The following is a 21,402-nucleotide window of genomic DNA, read 5'->3' as shown; positions in this document are numbered from 1 at the left end:
AATGGGCCAGTGTTTAATGTAATGTATTATAGTTATGCTCAATATGTACCATGAAATGTTCTTCTAGGTTTCTTCTACCCAGATTTGTATACCCATTTATAGAAAGATCGTGGATTTGTTCAATGCAGTTGAATTATTTTCAATAATATATTTATTCATCCGTCCACACTCTAAACCCTCCTATCCTGTTATTTGTTATCTGTCGGGGCATATCCAAGTAAATGGCAAGTTACTTCTGAACATGTCTCAAGCAGTACAGAAAAGCCTTCCAGGCAGAAGAAGTTGTGCAGGATTGTCTTTATTATTAGAAATGATTTGACACAAATTGGCCTTCTTAGGATTTTATATAAGTGTATTCTACATTGTGCAATTCAAAGTGTTTATGCATTGTCAGTGTACAGTGAATTTATGAATTGAGGTGCTATTCATAAACAGCCTTTGTGCAACCCCATGAGGAAAAAAAATATACTGTGTCTTTTCATAGCCAGGGTCTTTTTTCAGTCACCATGCATAACTCCAGGTAAACATAAAAACTGATAATGGATAAGAAAGAAAAAGTGGCAGTCGTAAAAAATTCCTCAGATCACGACATGTATATCAAAACCAGCTGTCATAAGTGTTTGTCTTTTATCAGAGATTATACACCTTTACTGTACCACATTTCTTAAAAGTGCATGTTTTTTATTGTACTGGTTTACAGTGTCAAAGTAGTACTTTACTGCAAAAAAAGACATTTATGTTCTTCTCTCAGCAACTTGACTATTAAGAGGTTTTTCTTTAGAAGTTATCATAACAACTTAAATAACGTGACATTGTTAGACGTATTGGAAGACTGTACAATAACACTGACTCAAAGGTAATGTTGGGGGAGAGATAAGCTGCAGGCAGGGGTAGGTCAATATGGAGCACTAAGGGGGGGAAAAAAAGAAAAAAAAGAAAAAAAAGAAAGAAGTGTAAATCATTTCTGCATGAAAAAAAACATGATGGTGAAGGAGGAGACTTGATAAAAGCTATTTGCGCAAATTGACAATGCAATGCAAAGGAGAAATAGGGAGATAAGGAGAAGTTATACGATGAAGTAGACAGCTGAATGCTGAAGACATCACAGTTGTGTGATGTGAAAGAACTGTGGGAGGGTAACTCCCTAAGCAAATCAAATAGGAGTACAGAGACAGACAGAAGTTGACAAAGAGAGAGAGAGCAAGAGATGTGAGAAGGAAAAGTGTCTCATTTAAAGAAGCTGATGAGCGGCTGGAGGAAGAGTCCCAGTGTTCCCAGCACACACACTGTCACAAAAACCCAAAGGAAGATCCTGTCGATCACCATGGCCACATATTTCCAGTCATCCTCCACCTGGAAAGGGAAGGATTAAAAGACAAAGTAAAAAATATAAATTATCTATAGCACACAAATTCAACCACAACTGCTCTGCTCTCTCCTGCTATCTATCTCCTGTTCAGTCGTTCTTTGCATTTTTCTCTCCATTCTTCTTCTGCTGCTCTTTTTCACTTTTCACATCTCTTTCTTACACGTTTGTTTCCTCTTTATTTGCTCTTTTTCTCGCCCTACTTCTTTTTCTGTCTCCCTCCTATTCTTTGATTTTTATATCTCTCTCCCTCTCTCGTCTCTATTTCTCTCTTCCTTTTATCGCTCGCCTTCTCCTCTCTTTTTTCTCTCCTCTCACTTTTGCTCTCTCTCTGTTTTCGCTCCTCTCTCATTTGCCCTCCCCTCCTCCCAGCAATACCTCCAGTGACCTTGTTTTAAAATTCTAGCAACAAACCAACACATTCCCTGTAAGTCATTGTGCCATCACTGTTGGTTTAAGGCTAAAAATGGATGTAGATAAGTTAGGCTTTAAATACCACCTGTATTTACCTTTTCTGCATTTGGCCATAGATAGTACAGTGTTTCTCTGTATGAGTGTTCCTCAGTCAGGTGTGGACAATAGGATCATGGCTGCACTGACCGTAATGCCATTGTCTGACTATACAGGAGGAGCTGTGAGGGTATTCTGCATGCATTAAAGATAGATCCCAGCTCGGCTAAGAAAAGATGGAGCTGAGGCAACAAACATATCAGGGCCATACAGTGTGCGCAGGAGGCGTACGCAAAGCCCTCCATCTGCAACAAGCAAGCAGCTTTACCCTCCCTTTATAGCCTTGTATAAATGCTTTTTGCAGCATTTCCTAAGCTACAAAGAAATTCACACACCATAGAGATAACACACAAAATAAAGCTTTTTGTGTGTGCCGTGTATAATTTGGGAATTAAAAAAACAATCCCCACATGGTTTTGAATTATTTTAGATTCATGATTAGAATAAGAGCCATTTTAACTTTGAGTTAAGGGACAGCATCAGCCTTCTAAGCCGATGTGGTGACTGATGATTGTGATCTGGAGGTTTATTCCATCCCACATATTGTTCTTGTGCGACTCTGACAGGTTTCAGTGTAGTAAATTGTGACATACAAACTCTATGGTGAAATAGGTAGCTTTGTGTTCACACTCAGGGCACTGAAAAGACATCTTAAAACAAATTTTACATTGTGACATTGAACTGTTTTTGTTAAATGATTTTTTCTGAAATTAAGGAATTGCTGAAATGGTAAAGTTTAATTACTTTAGCACTGCCACCTGATGTAGATATTTATACAATATATATTTTATAAACTACTGAATTCTTTTGGATTGGAAAGAGTGTGAGAAAATATCATTTTCCATGAATCATTGATGGTCATGAATTTCACTCTCATTCTACTTTTACCCAAACAATATCTATTCATATGGGAGAACGCTATTTTCCCAACATGCTAAACACTTCTAAGCAAGACTAATTCAATTGTTTCTTTATGCAGACTTCAATGAGCTCAAGATGAAGGTATACAGTGTTATTAGGCCCCCTGCTGAGTGAGTCTGCAACTCAAATGGTAAAAAAAATGTCCCAAAATATATGGTTCAGCCTTGAGTGTATTTCTTCATCTGTAGAGTAGCGCCAATTAAAATGCAAAAGAAAAAAAGAAAACAAGTTCCTAATAATTAGCAAAATTGAAAGAAAAGAAGTGGTGCAGCTTTATACTGTTTCATTTAATCTGCAGATTTTATAGAGACTGATTTCTGGCATCGTATATTGTCAGAAAAAAAGCAACAAAAATGTAAACAGGGCTAACGTTCCTCACAGAAAAAGATTAGTCCTTCAGATCCCTTGTTTGGACCAAATAACTGTCAAAGCCAATTTTTCAGTTTACTACAATAGAGGACAAAATCATCTGCCCCATCTGACACCTGGTGTGAGATTTCTTCCACCCGGCACAGATGACATTCTTACATTCAGCACCTAATGAGCAGCTGAACTTGCAGTGAATAGAGCCCAGAGACTTGTTGGTCTGATAATGAGGTGTGGTCATCAGGCCCTTAGGTGTCATTTTGCTAACTTAAGGACACTGAGAGTGACTGTGCCATGGACCAACTAAAAAACTAGGAGTGATACTGTGTGTCTTTTGGGGTTAACAATCATATATAAGTAATTTGTGAAATGGGTTTTTCGCTTCTATTCCTGTAATACACCCTCTTAATAACAGGATCATACAGAACAGTGACAGAGACTGATAGGCAAGCAGCACTTCTAGTCCTAATCTAAAATCTGTGATTTTGATTATACTGATCGTGTCCGAACATGTCAATTGTCAGATATTAAGCCAGTTTTGTATACCTCTTTGGCTTTGTTGCGAGTCCTCATGTTCTCTGCGATGTACTTCACGCTCTCAATGGCCTGCTTGATCTCAGGTGAAATCACCGAAAAGGCAACAACAGCGTTGACTGGTGAAGGTGTATTCAGTTGCCTCGGTAGCTTGGGCAGCTCTGACTCCTGGGGCCCCTGGCTCTGGGGGGCTTGGGGAGGTGGGGGTGGCACCATCGGGGGAGGGACAGGAGTGGGTACCTCTTTGCCTCTGTAAGGGCACCTCCTGTTCATATCCCTCTTTTTGTCACGGTTCAGGTCACCGTACTCCACACAGTTCATGGGACCACCACTTGAGGTTGACCCTCCGCCTCCTGCAGCACCATCCAGCGGTGGTAATGCTACACCTCCAGTTATACCCCCAACGCTTACACTTGCTGAGCTACTTCCTCCTCCTATGCTGTTCTTTCTCTTCTTGTTTCCTCCGATGCTCCCTCCTCCTGCTGTGATCGCAGACGAGGAGCAGCCTTGGTCGATAGGCCGCCTCATCAGCATCACCCTGGGCAGCACCCCGAGGAACACAGCCCTCACCCACTCCGGCATAGTGTGAGTCATTGGGGTGCGGTAGTGGACATTCAGCACAAACACAGTGATTACTATGCTGAGGGTGACAAAAATCATCGTGAAAAGGAGGTACTCTCCGATTAGAGGGATGACCAGAGACGTTGAAGGAATGGTCTCAGTGATGACCAGCAGGAACACAGTGAGAGACAGGAGGACAGAGATACACAGGGTGACCTTCTCGCCACAATCAGATGGGAGATAGAAGACCAGCACTGTGAGGAAGGAAATGAGGAGGCAGGGGATGATGAGATTGATGGTGTAGAAGAGAGGCAGGCGGCGAATGTAGAAGGAGTATGTGATGTCAGGGTAGATCTCCTCGCAGCAGTTGTACTTGATGTCATGCTTGTATCCCGGTGCATCAATTATCTCCCACTCACCACTTTCCCAGAAGTCTTTCAGGTTTACCTAGAGAGAAGCAAATAACATTTTTATTGTATGAAAAATAAATCCAATGAGTTTAAAGAGACATAATTAGTACGTACACTTGTAGTTCAGATTTTCAAATGTTTCAAATGTAAAACTTTTGACAACTTTCTGGCATTAAATTGATGACATTTTGTAGAGGTAATTCCTGTTTAGTCTACATAGAAGGCTGGACTTAAAATAGTTGTTTGTGACCTAGTACTGATTCGCTTTAGTTCATTGTTCAGCCATTTCTAGTTCATTACACTTATGGTGACCCAGTGACTCTTTCTGACCTTTGAGCCAATAAGCACCAGGTCGATCTTGGCCTTGTCATAAGTCCAGGAGCCAAACTTCATGGAGCAGTTCTGGTAGTCAAAGGGGAAGTAGGTGATATCCATGGGGCAGGAGGATTTGAAAATAGCTGGAGGAATCCAGGTAATGGTACCATCAAACTTTAGCAGAGCCTTGGTTTTGTCTTCGACAAGAAAGTCACCTACAGCACTGAGAGAGTTTTCAATTAGACACAAATATCATTTTACTCAAAGGCTATTTGTAGCTCAAAAGGTCAGAAGAGAGCAAATAATAATAAAAAAATAACTTAAGAATATTGCACCTTGATGTCTAACGCTACATTTAGACTAACAATGACCATGTTGTTGGACTAAAGACAATAGACCTAATAAATCAATGTTGTTGGTGGCTAGATAAACTAGATAAATCAACTTTGAACTCATTTTTTATTAGCTCTGAAAGGAACATCTCGGTCCCCTGTGATTCAGATAGATTTCAAACAAACCCAATCACCATGTAATAATGAGGATTTTGTTGTTGATTTGAAATATATTAGTACTTAGAATAACACACAGCACAAACAATCACGAGGCATCGACTTGTATAAAATCAAACTTAATCATTCCTAATAAATATGACTTGCATTAATTTGTGTCTGTATTTGTAGTAAAGATGAAAATGGAGTATTCAAGTAATAACAAGTAAATAAACTTACTTGTTGTATAATACGATGTCTGGCCTCCAAATCTTGTTGGAGGGAACTCGTATGAACTCAATCCCATCAAACTCAACGGGGGCCCATTTTAGTTTGTAGTCATTCCAGACCTAAAACACAGAAGAAATGGTAGCATCTAGCAGAAGAAATGACTAGCCATGTCACACATAGCATTTACATCTCTTACATGTCTCAGCCACAGATTGGTTTCCATAATCTGATTGACCTCGTCCTGTAAGATCAAAAAGAGTGAAATTAGTTATATTATACTATTAAATGTAATTTTTTTTTTTTTTTTTAAACAAAGGCAATAACTTGTTGAGTTTACTCTTACCACTTTGACCAGCTGGGACATAGAGACCTCAAACTCCACAGTGACGGGGTCAGATACATTCTCCACCGGTCGGATGAACTGGTTGTACCTCCTGAACAACCGCCGAAACAGTCTGTCCTCCCCCTTGGATGTAAAGCACCCTAGTGAAACAGAGATCATACAGCTGTCTTATAGGCTTGTTTGGTTGTCCTGTCAACAGTCTTTAAGTGGCGCTTTAGATTGGCTCAGTGAGTTGTTGAAGTATCCTGGCCACCTTCTGCAGAAAATAATGTCATTCTGTAGCGTGACTTGTGACACACATAGCAACCGTCTAGCTGCTGCTTTTCAACTGACAACTAAAAAACATTATCCCCAGGTGAAATGGACAGTCAAAAGAAAAGTAAGGGTGGAACAAAGAGGGAAAGAAAAAAAGAGAAAAGACCTGACCACAGACACATAAACGCTTCTAAATGAGTCACACTTTTGTCAGTCAGGGACCAGGCAAGTCTACACATTTTTTGCTAAAACTAAAAGTAAAACTATGGACACTGTTAGCCTGCTGTTGGTGGTTAATTTGGAGAGGGTGGCCTGGGATAAGTTAAACTCCTGATCTGAATTATTATCCCAGTCCGCCCCTGACTGAAGGTCATATTGTAGGAGGACTGCCAGTAGTAACACTGGTGCCTTGGTCGGCACATACAGCCACGCCTGTCCAAGCAGAAAATGTGGCCTCACTTGGGACAGCACACACTCACACCACCAGCAGATCCTCAGAAACACTATGCCAGGGGCTTTAAAAGGCTCTAAATCCTCTATACATTACCACAATATTACAGAGTAGCACGCAATGTCTTATATTTCAACATCCTCTGCACCTTCATTTTATTCTCATCCCTTTCAATCAATAAAACCCCCTCATTTTTCCTCAACATTTTTTTCAAGGTAGCTAAACACGTGACAACATTGGGAATGAGTCACACTATATTCTATGTTCTTTAAATAGATTTTTTTTCGATTAAATAGTAAGAGAAATTACATAAAATGTAATAAAAAACATATTTTTGGAAAGGAGGAGTCGGTGTCTCCCACCATAGCCTCCAATCCATGATGTGATTCACACATTATTCAACACAGTACTGAAACATCAAAATTGCACTTACAAAGCTGAACGAACGATTTTAGAAACCTTCGAAAATATGCTTCAATAAAAGGGCAAATGGGGAACCACACATATACACACAAATAGCAACATCCATCGGAAAGGTTGTTTCCTTGACAACAACTAAATAAAACATGGTTCTTTAATGGGAAACTATCCGTGAGTTGGTTTACTCCGTGAAAACCCGCAGCAATGGAAAATCATTTCACCATATTATTTTGTGTTTTTTGCCTTTTGTCTTGATCATACCCTAAATATTTGTACGTCATGTTCTAATTTCTTAAATCTTCTGCTGTTAGCCACAGAGTTCAAGACATTTTATTGGTAATATATATTTTAGTAATAGCAATGTGCATGTCTTCTACTGCCATAAGAAAACTTTAGCCAGCATATTCATGTACCTTCAGTAAGAAATGGACTTTCTGTAGGTTGGTATTTTATTAAAGTGTCCTTGTTTTCTTTGAAGAACCCTGAGACAAATATTTCATATTCACTGTCACTGTTTACAGTAAACTTATGAAGCAGTGTGTCTGTTTATTTCCATTGGGAGGACGGAGTATGAATATCTTGCAGACGTCTTTGGTTACAGTCTGTCTAGTTTCGCAAAATGAGCCTTGTCAGGATCAGGGAAATAATGATGTAAATGAACTTATTCTCTTGTCAGGTCATATGAAGAAGTGTCTTATCGGGAGTGTGTTGACGATGCATAAACACAAAGATCATTGTATTAAGCCCTTATACAATTGACAGGTTTCTTTTTTTCAGAGGTGACTTAAAGCTCTCTGGTAGAATATGCCTACTAAACCAAAAAATCAAAACTGATTTGCACACATACATAATGTGGTGCAAATAAAACAATGACCACAAACAAACACGCACATAACTCAAGACAAAATTTAGGCCCACATAAAAGTCAACATTACATTGTGAACTTAAAGGCTGCAGCAAAACGAAAAACATGCATTGAAAAAGTAGTTCCCACCTATACATTACATTTTAAAACATGCTCTTTCTTGCCTTTACAGTGTGAGTTTGACTAAATTTCAAGTTCAGAAAGATCACATAAAACAGGATGCAGATCATAGAGGCATAAGCTACTCAAATCCACTGATGTGAAAATAAATCAGGTCACACTGCCTTTCCACACTCATGTTTATTCTCCCAAATATTTTCCACTGCTTTGATTTTACCTAATGAAGTTGATAGACTCATTTTTAAAGGCAGAATAATCCTGATGAGTTGACGTAATAAAAGTATTAAAACATATCTGATCCAGTTCCAATACGCAATGGGCAAGACATTGAATTATACCACAGTGAATTCAGAGCTCTCCAGAACTTTTGAGGTCACTAGTTGAGATGAGTTGAGTCTTAAAGCTTAATGAAAAGGCCTCTCTCCTGAGACGCTTGTGTAATTTCAGCTCTGGGTACCTGACTTGAAAACTGCCCACCACTTCCTGATTCGCTGCACTCCCAGAACCTTGTTTAAGCCTCTAATTGGCCAAGGTTAAAACAGGGCAATTATAATCAGCCAATTAATTGGACCTTTTGTTCACTGTGACTCTGAAAAAAAAAATGAAGCCAATATTTTTTTTTCTCTTGGCACAGGGACTCCTCCAATTCCCTGCTTTGTCCTGCCACTGAAGATTTAAGTATTAATTTGAAGGCAGTTAATTAAAACCCGTGAACTTTCACCTCAATGGATTCTACATGCTACTTTTATTTTATGCAGTGCTTTACTTCATTTAAACACAGAAAAAAACATGTGTCCACTGGAAAGTAAAAACCAAAGTTTAATCTAACTTTTCAGTATGATTGTAGACTATACATCAAGATCTATTGTATGCTAACACAAATGTACAGTCTCTCTAACAGAAAACAAGTTTAAACTACGACTCATAAAAGGTCTATAAAAGTGTACATTACAAAGTGACTATGTTATGCTAGCAGTTCTGTTAGGACAGACCTATAGCAGCGCTTTTTCACTACATGTGTATGTCACCATGTTAGCCTTCCATAACAACAAAGCTAACAAGCTGAGGCAAAGAAGGGATAGTGTTCATGATGTTCAAAACATTTTAGTTAGCTTTGTTTTTTGTTTTATCGTAATGGTCAGTTAAATGTTTTACTATTGACGTTTTTATTCGGAATTTGTAGAAAGTGAAGAAAATTGAAAAATAAAAAATGTAAAAATTTGAATCCTGGGGGCCAAAAATACGGAATTTAAGCGTATGAATATTCTGTTCTAGAAATTCAATAGCTTTTTAATTTAAAAAAACAGATAACGCATTTATTGTTCCATATTAATATAGCAATATTTACAAAAACATCTGTCAAAATGTTATGTTTTTTTGTATTATTGGCTACAATTGTATTATTTTGCATTTCTATCTGCTTATGATGAAACAATGCATTTATATTATGCGTTGATATGATGCATTTCATTTAAATTGCCGCCAATTTCCAGTTAATTCCCAGGAAGCATCTCAGATTGGAAATATTTCCAAAATTCCCCAGCTTAACTTCCCATGGAAAGTTTCTGGAAATTTACCAGAAGTGTTCCACCCCTTTGCAACCCTATTAAGGTTAGATGTCAACACAATCCTCCTATTGTTTTTCAAACTCTCTCAGATCCACAAGTCATTGTGCTGTAATACATAAAAGCTATGTGACCGTGGTCATTATGATGTATTATCTGCTGTCCAAAGTGTACCATTAGGATTGTCAAAATACACTTCATAAGTCATGATGAGGGAAATGGTTCTTCCTTTGTAACGGTTCACTTTCCCCCAGTTTTAGAAGTACGGTTCAGAACTGTCTTTGATCATGAAAATGTTTGCCTTTCCATCCCATCTTTATAATGCTCTAACAGAGTAATGAGGCTCTGTTCTGATGGGGATGAAGCTAAGTCGAGCAGTCATGCATTTCACCCTTAAACAGCCACATTGATTTAGAATTAGCTAACCAAACACTGAGTCTGTCTCTGTCTCTTGTGGCAACAGGAGCCTAAAAGAGCAGATAGACCAATGGCCTGTGGGAAACTCTTTGATCAGGCATGTGCTTAACAGGATGAGCCTGGGAGCAAGTGGTGGACAGTGAGGAACTAATTACCCTCAAATAATACACTGCTGACAGTGTGTGTGTGTGTGTGTGTGTGTGTGTGTGTGTGAGTGCATGGAAAAGGGGTACAAAGAAGGATCGAGAGTGGTGATAGGGTAAAGTGGCTGCAAGAACAAGCAGAGAAAAGCTAGATAGCGTGTCTTCGCTCTCCAGGGTTTTTGATGCCCTGACTGTGACATGTTGAATGACGCACAACAGGATCCAAAGCAATTACCACATGTGCTGTGACCATTCCACTAAGCATATGGTGCACGCTCCAACCTGTGTGTCTTCATGTATGAAGGCTTGTCTGTATGCTGTAAATATGCCATTACATGTGTGCCAATGTGTATGCACATGTGCCTATTAATGTACTTTGTGTATATTCACCTTGTGATTTGACTCGCATCATATGACTTGTTTTCACTGAGGCATGAAAATCTTGCTTACATGATTTCATCTGAAAAGATGTGACTTTTGAGGTCAGATTATCTGCATAAGTTATAAAAAGCAAAAGAAATATATTTTTTATACAAAAGAGAAAAGAAAGGGTCACTGCAGATGTTCTGATAAGGCAAGTCAAAAAACATTGTTATGGGATTCCTGCATAGAATGTATGTCCTACAGAGGCAACACACAGTAATCTAAAGAAAGCTTATGAAATGTAAAATGCTAAAAAGGTCAATGAGAGACAATGACATGGAGGTCTAACTACTAATTATTTAAATTATATAGAACAGTACCAATTTATGTGACTGCAGGTACAGCTAAAATAATGTTATTTAAAAAAGTAGCGAGAGATTGCCATATTTATACTAATGCCCAACACTGCCGAAGTCAAAGTGTAACAGCATGCTGTAAGACTGGCCTTATCTAAGTTTCGGATTTGTGTCTTTTTGAAGTAGGAGGTCATGTTGGTTGTTAAAGAACTGTAGTCACAGCTGCTGTTTTAGTAATCCATGAAAATGTCTACTTTTCTCTCCTGCAGTGAGGCTGGAGGAGGTCTGTTGATCTCGCATGCCAGCAGCATTAGTTGGGGTTAAACGCCCACTTTATTTTTATTCTGACTGAAGTCTTTCCAATTGAAGATTTCAGGTGTTTACGTGGACTGTGCTCTAATACAATCTGGTGTTAACATGCAGCAATACTTTTCATAGTAACAACTGTTCAGATGTGTATAAAATCTGTCAGCACCAGCACATTTAGCTAAATGTTTTTTGGCAGTTGATTATCTCTCTGAAGATGGATATTTATCTTCTGTTAGTGTGGTATTTTCTGTTATTGTTTTGCTGTAAATGGTTCACCAGCTTATAATAACATACACTTGTAATAACATATTTATGTAGCATTTACATTTCAAGTTGAAATGCATTCGTTACACAGTTTAGTTGGGCCATTAAAAAAGATTATAATTTGCTTTAGCAGCCATTTTAATCTTGTTGCTCAAATTCACGTTTTTACATGTTCAAATTGATACCAGAAAGACTAAACAGCAAAGAAAAAGAGCAGACTGATTTTTGCTTATAAAACCCTAGTCACATCTCAAGGTTGTTCAAATGTTAATCTTGACTCTGTGGAAGTTCAAATCAGATTTCTGAATTGTTGCCAGAATGAGGAAGTAAACCAGCCTGCAGCAGCAAATCGTTCCTCTCAGCCACTGGGTTGTCTGGTGTACTAGAAATGTTCTGCAACTTGACTTAATGACGATATTGAGGGCAGGATGCATGCTTTCACACGGGACAGCTCTGTCACCAAGATACTTAGTAACAGATTCCTACATGGTTACCAAAGCAACCTTTGTAGAGAAGTTGCTATTCACTAGGTATATAGGACTGCACATCTGACACTGTGGTCAGCAGCACCGGAGCACCACAGGGGACCGTGCTCTCCCCCGTCCTGTTCACCCTGTACACCTCGGACTTCCAGTATAACTCTGAGCTCTGCCACATGCAGAAATACTCGGACGACACTGCAATAGTTGGTTGTGTCAGGGATGGACAGGAGGAGGAGTACAGGAGCCTGATCGAGGACTTCGTGACGTGGTGCAGTGCCAACCATCTGCAGCTAAACACCTCCAAGACCAAGGAGATGGTGGTGGACTTCCGAAGGAACAAACCACATCTAGAACCTGTTTCCATCGGCGGGGTCGATGTGGAGGTGGTCAGGACCTACGGGTATCTGGGGCTGCAGCTGGATGACAAGCTGGACTGGTCGCCTAACATGGACACTACCTGCAGGAAGGGACAGAGCCGTCTGTACTTCCTGAGAAGGCTGGGGTCCTTCAACATCTGCAAAAAGCTGCTGCAGATGTTCTACCAGTCTGTGGTGTCCAGCGTCCTCTTCTACGCCGTGGTGTGCTGGGGAGGAAGCTGCAAGAAGAGGGACGCAGCACGCCTGGACAGACTGGTGAGGAGGGCCGGCTCTGTGGTGGGCACAGAGCTGGACTCACTGGTGACAGTGGTAGAGAGGAGGTCTCTGGACAAAATGCTCTCCATCATGGACAACACACACCACCCTCTGCACAGCACCTTCACCGGCCAGAGGAGCATGTTCAGCGAAAGACTGCTGTCACAGTCGTGCTCCACGGACAGACTCAAGAACTCTTTCGTCCCCCTGGCAATAAGGCTGTATAACACTTCACTGTCACGGCAGGGAAGAAGCGCACGGTGATCCCTGGAATCTTTTTTCACTTTTTTCTCACTCCTCACCTGCACTGCTGACCTCAGAGTCAGCCTCCAGTTGGACACTTTAAATGCATATTGATAGTCACCTTACTGAGCACTGGTCACTTTAATGATAATCACCCTAGTCATGTCTGGTTTCATCCTACTGTTGTGTTATGCTACATCTGTAAGGGTTGACATGATCACCCTAATTAGGTCAAGTTTCACTCTATTGTCTCCAACACTTAATGCTAATCTGCCCATCAATAGTTGGGTACTTAACGATAATTACCCTAAGCACTCCTGGTTTCACCATATTGTCTAGGTCACTTAATGCAAATCACTGCTCCTTTAAGTTGGTGAGCCAATTTACATTCCTGCATTGACTGTTTAACGACTGTACTCACACCTCTGGCATAAGCTCAAACACCTCTGTACATGCACATGTAACTAGTTTCTAAAGGTCAGCACTTTGTTTCTAAGGCTCTTTAACTGTTTACAGGTCTCTTTTAACCAACACATATTTTTCTCTCCTCACAGGTTATGTACATTATGCTATATTAGTTTTAAGTCTAACTGCTAATGCTAACTGCACAGGTTTAACATATAATTATGTTTATTCTTAGTCACATAGGGGCTGCTAAATCTGTTTGGGGGATTTGTATACAGAGGGGAGGGGGGACAGCGGGTGTGTATTGTAACTAATGTCTTGTGTCCTGCCTGTCTGTATACTGCTACTGGATGCCTTGAATTTCCCTCGGGATCAATAAAGTATCTATCTATCTATCTATCTATATAAAATCTAACCTAATGAAAGGTTCCCACATTTTAACCAGGTCCAACTGAGTATATTTTACTAACAATTTTACTGATAGTTATTCTAAGTTAAGGTACAATGAGGAACTAGAAAACAGCTTTCTGACCTTTCAGGGAAGATATCCATTGCCCAGAGGTGCTGAGTTGTCATACTTTCTCCAGCTAATCCTCAGCCCTACTTTCACAAAAAGCCTGACGCTCTAAGTGGTGGGAAAGGGAGGAGATAATGGAAACATTAGATCTAATAACTTGACAACTGTAGTAAATCTTAAAGTAGGGCTGGGCGACATCAGTTCTATCAATAAATCTTGAGTGTAGAAAATCAAGATGTGCAAAAATGAAAATTGAGATTTTTTTTGTTGAAGTTGCTCTGCCTCATTTGTACTTTTGCAGTGTCAAAACAGACATTCAGGTTACTTTATTAATCCTTGGAGGGAAATCAGTTTGCTTTTTTTTATTTTAATGATGAAATCAAAGCAAAATTTTTATCATTAGGTCATATCGCTCAGACCCTTCTAAAAGAGAGAGTAAAAACCGAAGCAGGATGACCTTCTTATTTTATTTCTCTCAAGATGGAGAAAAAAAAAGCCCAACAACATCTTCCTCTTGAGAGTCATTTTCCCCATTGACTGGAAAAATTCCAGATCCATCAAGAGGAAGGAAACTCTCAAAGAAAGGAGGGCAGGCTGCTGACCCAGACAAGGTTAAGTGAAAGGAAAATGTCTGGATGGATCAATGGAAGTTTTACTTTTGTACAGCACTGTACAACTGATGGATTCTGAGCAGGAGGCTCTCACAGGGAAACTCAGGATCCGGGAACATTTTCAGTTTTTTTTGTTAAACCAGTGTCTGGCAGGCGCTGTCAAAGAAGAGCTTTGATCATAACATGAGGGAAAGCCGAAAAGGTGTTACAACAAGAGGGGGACCATCAAGCTCACTTTGGCTACAGGCTTAGATAAAGCTTTGCACATCTCAATAATACCACAAGACTAAAGCAGAAAACCAAAACCATACTCTATTTAGAGCAGAGCATATTATACAGAAACAAAGAAACAAATTATCTGTTCTTAATTTGAGAACAGTTGATGGATCCCAGCCCATTTAAGTTTGTGATAGCTGGGAAAAGTCGCAGTTCTTTTGTTTATTTTGGGGCTTTTGCCTTTATTTGAATAGAACAGAGATAAATCAGAAGAAAGAGTGGCCTGTGGGAAACGAGCCACAGGTCGGTCTTGAACCTTGGGCGCCTGCTTCACCTTCACCTTATAGAGAAGACTACACCTTCTATATATGGGGAGCAACCTAACCGCTACTCCAGGGGCATTCCAAAAAAATTCTGTCAAAGTCTGTGTGGTACTAGGAAACGTCCTCAAATGTCCTCAGTGAATGAATTGTGCTCTTAGTTCATTTATTTTCTGTGTTTTCCGATCATATCAAGTTGGTGCGATTACTAAATGGTGTGATTTGTCTTGTAGTGACATTTAACATTGCCACATTTAACAATTGCAAAGGTCTTGAAAAACATGAGGCATCGGGATAGTGGTGTTGAACTGCCCATTTGGAGAATAATCATAGAAGAGTCTGTCCATTCTCGCTGTCTGTTTGCTGACTCATTTTCTAACTGTAGAGCACAAAATGTCTACTTTTCCCAAATATACATTGTTTTTCTCACAACCACCATGTTCACTCACTATGCCAGGTCACATGTTCCAATTTGCTGCAAATTCATTGGTCTGTGACTTTCTGTGCTGTTAAACACTACTGTAAAAACAACAAAAACAGTGGCAGTTAAAATAGATTTCATAAAGTAAAAAGGGGCAACAATGCCACGAGTAGCCGGTCAGCAGTTTCAAACAAAAGTTTTGGGTTTGTGTGTTGGTAGAAATCAGATTGAAAAGTTTGCTCTTGCATCGCTAACTGCATCATTGTTTTTTTTCACAAGATCTTTCAGACGCCAAAATGAACATGTAGTGGCCTTTATGCCTCTCTTTTCCATCACTTATTAACCCTGTCTAACAGCTTGACGAGTTAGCTCTGAAACATAGCTCTGGCAGTAGCGTCCTCCATGTTGAACAGCTACAGTATATCCACCAAAAGCTGGCTTCCCTTATTTCAGCATTACCATTTGCAGTAAAATCCAAAGAAAAATGGGCTCAAATCCCAGGGGTGGCTAATCAATAGGTCATTTCTCAGGAAGTGACCTGAAGTGTTTCATGAATAATAATAACTATTGGTACCTGAACGCAAAGCTTTCAGTCTCAAGGCTCGAAACATAAAACATAAACAATGTTCAAATGACATGCTGGAATAATTTCATGTTGGGTTATGTACATGACCTGACACGAAAATAAATATGGACTATGCAAAATATAAAATGGATAACAGTGCTGAAGTATGAAACAATGACAAGTAACTTAGTTCCTGTTACCCAATACGTTTCCATATGTTGAGTCTGGACCGTTGATCAAGTACCAAGACGACAAACACCTTTTAGCATACTGCCAAACACAGAGCAGCCATGACATACTGTATTAAAGGCCTAATTTATGTGATAACAATCCTGAGTAAACAGATACATAAATAATTAATTACATTTCATGCACAGCTGAAACCTTTAATAGCTTGCATCAGCTTGACATACACAAAGTACTTTGGACACATGGGAAAACACACAACATAAAAGACAATTAAAGGAAAGGAACTTGGTTCAACTGACAAAGAAACTCTGTTAAAGTTGAAGTACAGGGTGATGAAACTAGTGGCAAAAAGCTACCCCTGTCCATTATCTGAGGCGTCTGTTGTTTGCTCTATCTCTTCCCTTTTTTTCTACTTCTTACAATCTGTCCATCCATTCTAATGCATGAATTAGTTCATCACCAGCACTCAACACCAGGATATCCCAGAGGAATTAGGCAGAAGGGCTGTCTGGAGCAGGATATGTGAAAGCATGTGTGTGAAACAGAGAATGAAAGTGAGTGTGTATGTGCTGGGTGGTTGGAAGGGGGTATTAAGCCAATTCATGGGGGGTCGCATCTGCCTGTGGTTATGTAGTGTGTGTGTTAGGAAAGGAGCAGGGGGTTCAGTTGCAATAATCACACGACAATTGCGTTAAGAGGATCCTCAAGCCACCACACAGTCCTTAAGCCACACGCACAGTAACACACATGTACACATAGATTGCCTGTCAGACTGTAATGCAACTCTATTGCCTCTGGGAGGAAAGAACCAGGGAGCTGTCCTCTAGTTCCAAGCTCAGAGGAGCATTAAAGTCTGGCTGCAACACACGCAGACTTAATGCTATATAGGCAGAAAAAGATAACAGCTATAGATGGATTTAACAAAAATAAAGAATGTCTGACTCTTGCCTTTTAGTGGGCGCACAACAAGCTCTACTGATTTAAGAAATTCAGGAGACTTTTCTTCATTGGAGAATCTTTTGGAAAAATTAGCAGACCACACTTTCTACTTACAGGCTAAACTTGTTTCAAATGGCATATCCTCTTTAGTCTGTCAACACACAGAGACAGCCAATTAAAATGCACAGTCGAGTGAGATAAAGCCTGAAACATGATGCGGATCAGATCAGTATAATGCAGGCATGGCTGGACATCTCTCTCAGCTATTTCTGCTGGGGATGATGCAGTCAAGATGCTGCAGGGAAATGCATCATGCAATTTCACAAATTTTAATCCGTCAATGTCTGCTGATGTGCACTTTAGTCAACTGCACTGGCTGTGACTTTATTATGAATGTCATAACTCCTACTAGCAGCCCCATGCTGTAAAGATCTCTCACACCTTACATTCAAACCACGACAACCAGATACAATTTTGAATAAAATACCCCAATCCTCTGAATGGAGGGATCAGCATTTCCTCTGTTACATGGACAAACCTACTGATCCTGCACGGCAGGAAACAATACCTTCTGTCGCCTGCTTATCGGACACCCACTGGGAGTGTGAGTGTGTCAATGTGTGTTTTTCAAGCACTTATCTACATACACAGCCCCAGTACAGACTCATAAAAAACAGCCAATGAGAGCAGAGGATATGTAGAGGACATAGTGGAGAAAAGAGGGGAGTTATAGGGCAATATCCTTTCATCTCACTGGGGTTGCCCCCCAGAAATAGCCGAGTTATCCACCTCAGATGAGCAAGGACACCGAATAGTTTTCCTTTCAGTCTTGCAAAATCCGTTCTTCTGTAAGAGTATTCACTCTGTCATCCCTTTCCGACACTGTTTCCTTCTTCCTTTTGAAATTTGTTCAGTTCAAGGGCAGAACGACAAAGCAGTCAGCTGTAGCAAATCTCTCCAGCTGGAGAGAATGACAGAGAGTGAGAGTCCATCCCACGTGTCGTACAGAGACACATCCCTTCCCCTCATCTCTGACTCTGCATCAGGTTGCAGGATGTGTGAAGCTACTGTCTTTTACATGACAACTGAAGCGTGACAGTACGACGGCACTTAGTGTTACTCCCACAGAGGATCACATCTGGGACAAACTCAACACTGCACTCAGGGCTTTAAAGTAGGAAAAAAATCATCCTATAATATGTTCCTGCAATCTGTTTAAGCACAGTTTGACTTCTTCCCTGAAAAAAAATGACTTGTTTACTGGAAAACACAGATGAAGACATTAACACGAGCAATACAAAGGCTGAACAGGCAACCTTTAGCATGCTGCTCTAAAACGGCAAAATGCAATAACATGTTGATAAAATATGGTCTCTCCTTTTTTGCTCCTTTTATTTATAATGAACATAATTTCAATATTGTCAAAATTGATAAATTCAAACCTTTTATAAGGGGCTAAGTAGATAGCAAAAGCAAGAGAGCTACTTGCTAGCTTTGAGCTAACTTACAATTTTGCATAAGGGTAAGTTATTTTGTATAAGGGTAAGTTACTTCATCCATATGCAGATAAGCAATAATATCCGCATCCATGTTTTAGGTGCTTGACCTGTCAACACTGAGGAAAAAAAAGCTTGATCGAGCTCACCACGAGTTGTTTATTGAGGAGCCCAGTAGTGCGTGGTGGAGCCATTTTTAGTGGGTAGCAAGTATGAACCTAGAAAAAAACTTGTACCAAAAGAATCAGAACCATAATCGTTTTTTTATTGCCAAGTACATTGACATATACGAGGAATTTGTCTTGGTGTATTGGTGCAAAAGGAAAAAGGCTAAATGAGAAGTAAGTACCAATATATAAAATAGAATTTAAAAAATGTCAATATAAAACAAAATGTAATAAAAAACACAAAATGTACAAAGGGTGCATGAAAGACTTTTTTTTTTTTTTAAGTCCGCCAAGCGCTTTTTAAACATATTGTAACAGCTAAGATCCAAATTGCACGATGTTTCAGTGAATAAATCTGATTGGCCCAAACATATATGGAAATTTGGGTCATGTTCTTTGACGGAGTTGAAGGTGGGTCCTGAGACCAAACAAGTTGAGAACCACTCAGCTAGACAAAAGCAAAACAAAGCAACAAGTAATAATAATAAAATGTTGTTTAAATTGCTGAAAGAAGGTGAAAAAAAAGGTGAAATTATTCAAAACATTTTCTTAACTGCTCTTGAAGTTCCGTGTTGTGCCTTTTTAGAGCAACTTGCAAAAAAATCTAAAAGATCTAAACTCTAAAGAGGCATCCCACACATTACAGTCCCACACTGAGTGACTGGCAGACATGAAAGTGAAAAAACTGCAGTGAGCACTTTCTGTAGAACAAAGGTGCAGCCAAAAATATATGTACTATGACTTTAAAGCCAGTCATTTATCTTCCACAGAGATAGATAGATGGGTAGATACGCATTTGGCTTTGTGATCCCATCGGTAAAGTCGTTCTCCCAAGAAAACTGTGTAGGCCTACTCTTTGTGAGTGTGCTCGAGTTGAAGGACTAAAATAACTATTCATCTGCATGTGAATGCAAAACAAAGTTTTGCTTACATGCATTTATCTTTTCTTTGTGTTGGTTTGGGTCCCCTGAGAGCCACTCACGGAATCATTTCAAAAGCTGCTGTTCTAAAACACCCAGGAGACTGTGAGTGTTACACGAAACAGAGGTGGAGTAGAGAGAAATAATGTGAAGAGGTTATTTTGGAAACAAAAGAAATGAGCAAAATGGATCATATACGGAGGAAAACAAAACAGACAACCTGACAGAGTGCTACTGTTGTGATCTAATATCAGACGCTACAGACATCAAATTAAACCACAGGGGAAATGTGAGTTTTCCTCACAACTTGCTCTTCAATGTTTTGCTTATTCTAGGAACATCTCGACTTTAGGTTTTTATTTGCTTCCACTTAAGTTTAAAGAATTCAACTGAGCAAACCCTTAACCCTGGCTTCTGCCGTTGGGGGGGTAACATCCCTCCACATCTGGAGGATGCAGGCTTAAGGTAAACACATACAATCCTTGTACTGCTGCAGCAAAGAAACATATGTCATCCATGCATCTGCTCGTTATGTGCATATGGCTGCTTCATGGTAGCTCGAGGCGCTGAGATATTAACAATGATGCTATATGTCATGACCACAGATCATTATCTCCAAGGAAAGCTGAACCCTGTGTGAAGGCTAAAACGCATCCATTAGCCTACTCCATGCTTTAACATGTAGGCTAATGTAAGTTCCATTAGTCTTCACCTCTACCCACAGCAGTGACTATAGCCTACAAGTTTAAAAACACTATCCACAGGGTGTGTTTAGTGAAAAAGAAACGATAACTCGCCCTCGTTCTTCATTTTGAGGATACATTTTTGATGGCGCAGCAAACAAGGAGGCACATCGTTTTACATCAAAACGTTAGGAGCGTTTTTACAGCTGTCATCATCGCGCCAAAGTTTGGCTTTACAACTCAATCCCACTTGTTTTAAAACAAAAGTAAAGTTTGCATGCTCCTCCCGCTCACAATTTTTAAAACTTATTCAATCAAGCTTCAAGTAAGTTGTTTATTTTCACTGATATTTCACCCAACGCACACGGGCGGTAACTTGGGAGCGCGCAACGAACTTCAACGTATGGTTAGGCTAAATAAAAGCAAGGAAACAGATCTATCACATTGCCTCTCATATTGATGCTTATGGCGACTAAAGTCACAAATATGATGCTACTTTCTCCGAGCCGAGGACCGATCCACGGCGCGCTGTGTCTTACCTTGCGCTGCGAGGAGCACCAGCAGCATGACGCTTATTAGTTTCCCGTGGAAATGCATCGACACATCAGCGCTTAGTCTTTTCCGCGGATAAAAGATCATGAAATTGACTGAAGTCTTGTTTGCAATATACTACAGACGTCTGTGTAGCCTCGAGATTAGATAAACATGTCCCTTTGCGCTCCCGAGTGTGGATAGGTTGGACAAGCGGTGCGCTCTCCCGACATGAAGAACTTCTGCACACCCCGCCTTCTCCCATCCTCGCGTCCATGCGTACCGCACACACACACACACACACACACACACATACACACACACCTACACACACACACACACACACACACACACACACACACACACACACACACCCAAGGGCCAAACCTAGCGACCTGACTCACAGTCACAGTGACTCACAGGTGATAAGTTTGGAATATTGAAATGGTTTTCAAACATGGCTGGCTCAGACAGAACCGCGAGGGGTATGAA

The 21,402-nt window shown here is 40.0% G+C and overlaps 1 protein-coding gene across 1 annotated transcript; it reads right to left on the bottom strand.

The window, feature by feature from the left end:
- Window positions 1-282: 282 nt before the first annotated feature.
- On the bottom strand, window positions 283-21,164 carry chrna6 (cholinergic receptor, nicotinic, alpha 6). The gene is made up of 7 exons (XM_079352100.1): window positions 20,919-21,164; window positions 6,046-6,185; window positions 5,899-5,943; window positions 5,712-5,821; window positions 4,999-5,206; window positions 3,710-4,705; window positions 283-1,353 (listed from the first exon to the last, which is right to left on the bottom strand). The coding sequence occupies exons 1-7, from the start codon at window positions 21,016-21,018 to the stop codon at window positions 1,228-1,230; spliced, it is 1,725 nt and encodes a 574-aa protein (XP_079208226.1). The 5' UTR covers window positions 21,019-21,164; the 3' UTR covers window positions 283-1,227.
- Window positions 21,165-21,402: the final 238 nt, after the last annotated feature.

The sequence above is a fragment of the Symphodus melops genome, assembly GCF_947650265.1.
Source record: "Symphodus melops genome assembly, chromosome: 9".
NCBI lineage: Eukaryota > Metazoa > Chordata > Actinopteri > Labriformes > Labridae > Symphodus > Symphodus melops.
This window is presented reverse-complemented; position numbering and strand designations above follow the sequence as displayed.

Coding starts and splice junctions, on each gene's coding strand:
- chrna6 (XM_079352100.1), bottom strand. CDS start 21,018: ATGATCTTTTATCCGCGGAAAAGACTAAGCGCTGATGTGTCGATGCAT. Junction 5,822..5,898: donor CCAATCTGTGGCTGAGACAT/GTAAGAGATGTA, acceptor TCTGTGTTTTAG/GTCTGGAATGACTACAAACT. Junction 1,354..3,709: donor CTCGCAACAAAGCCAAAGAG/GTATACAAAACT, acceptor TTCCCTTTCCAG/GTGGAGGATGACTGGAAATA.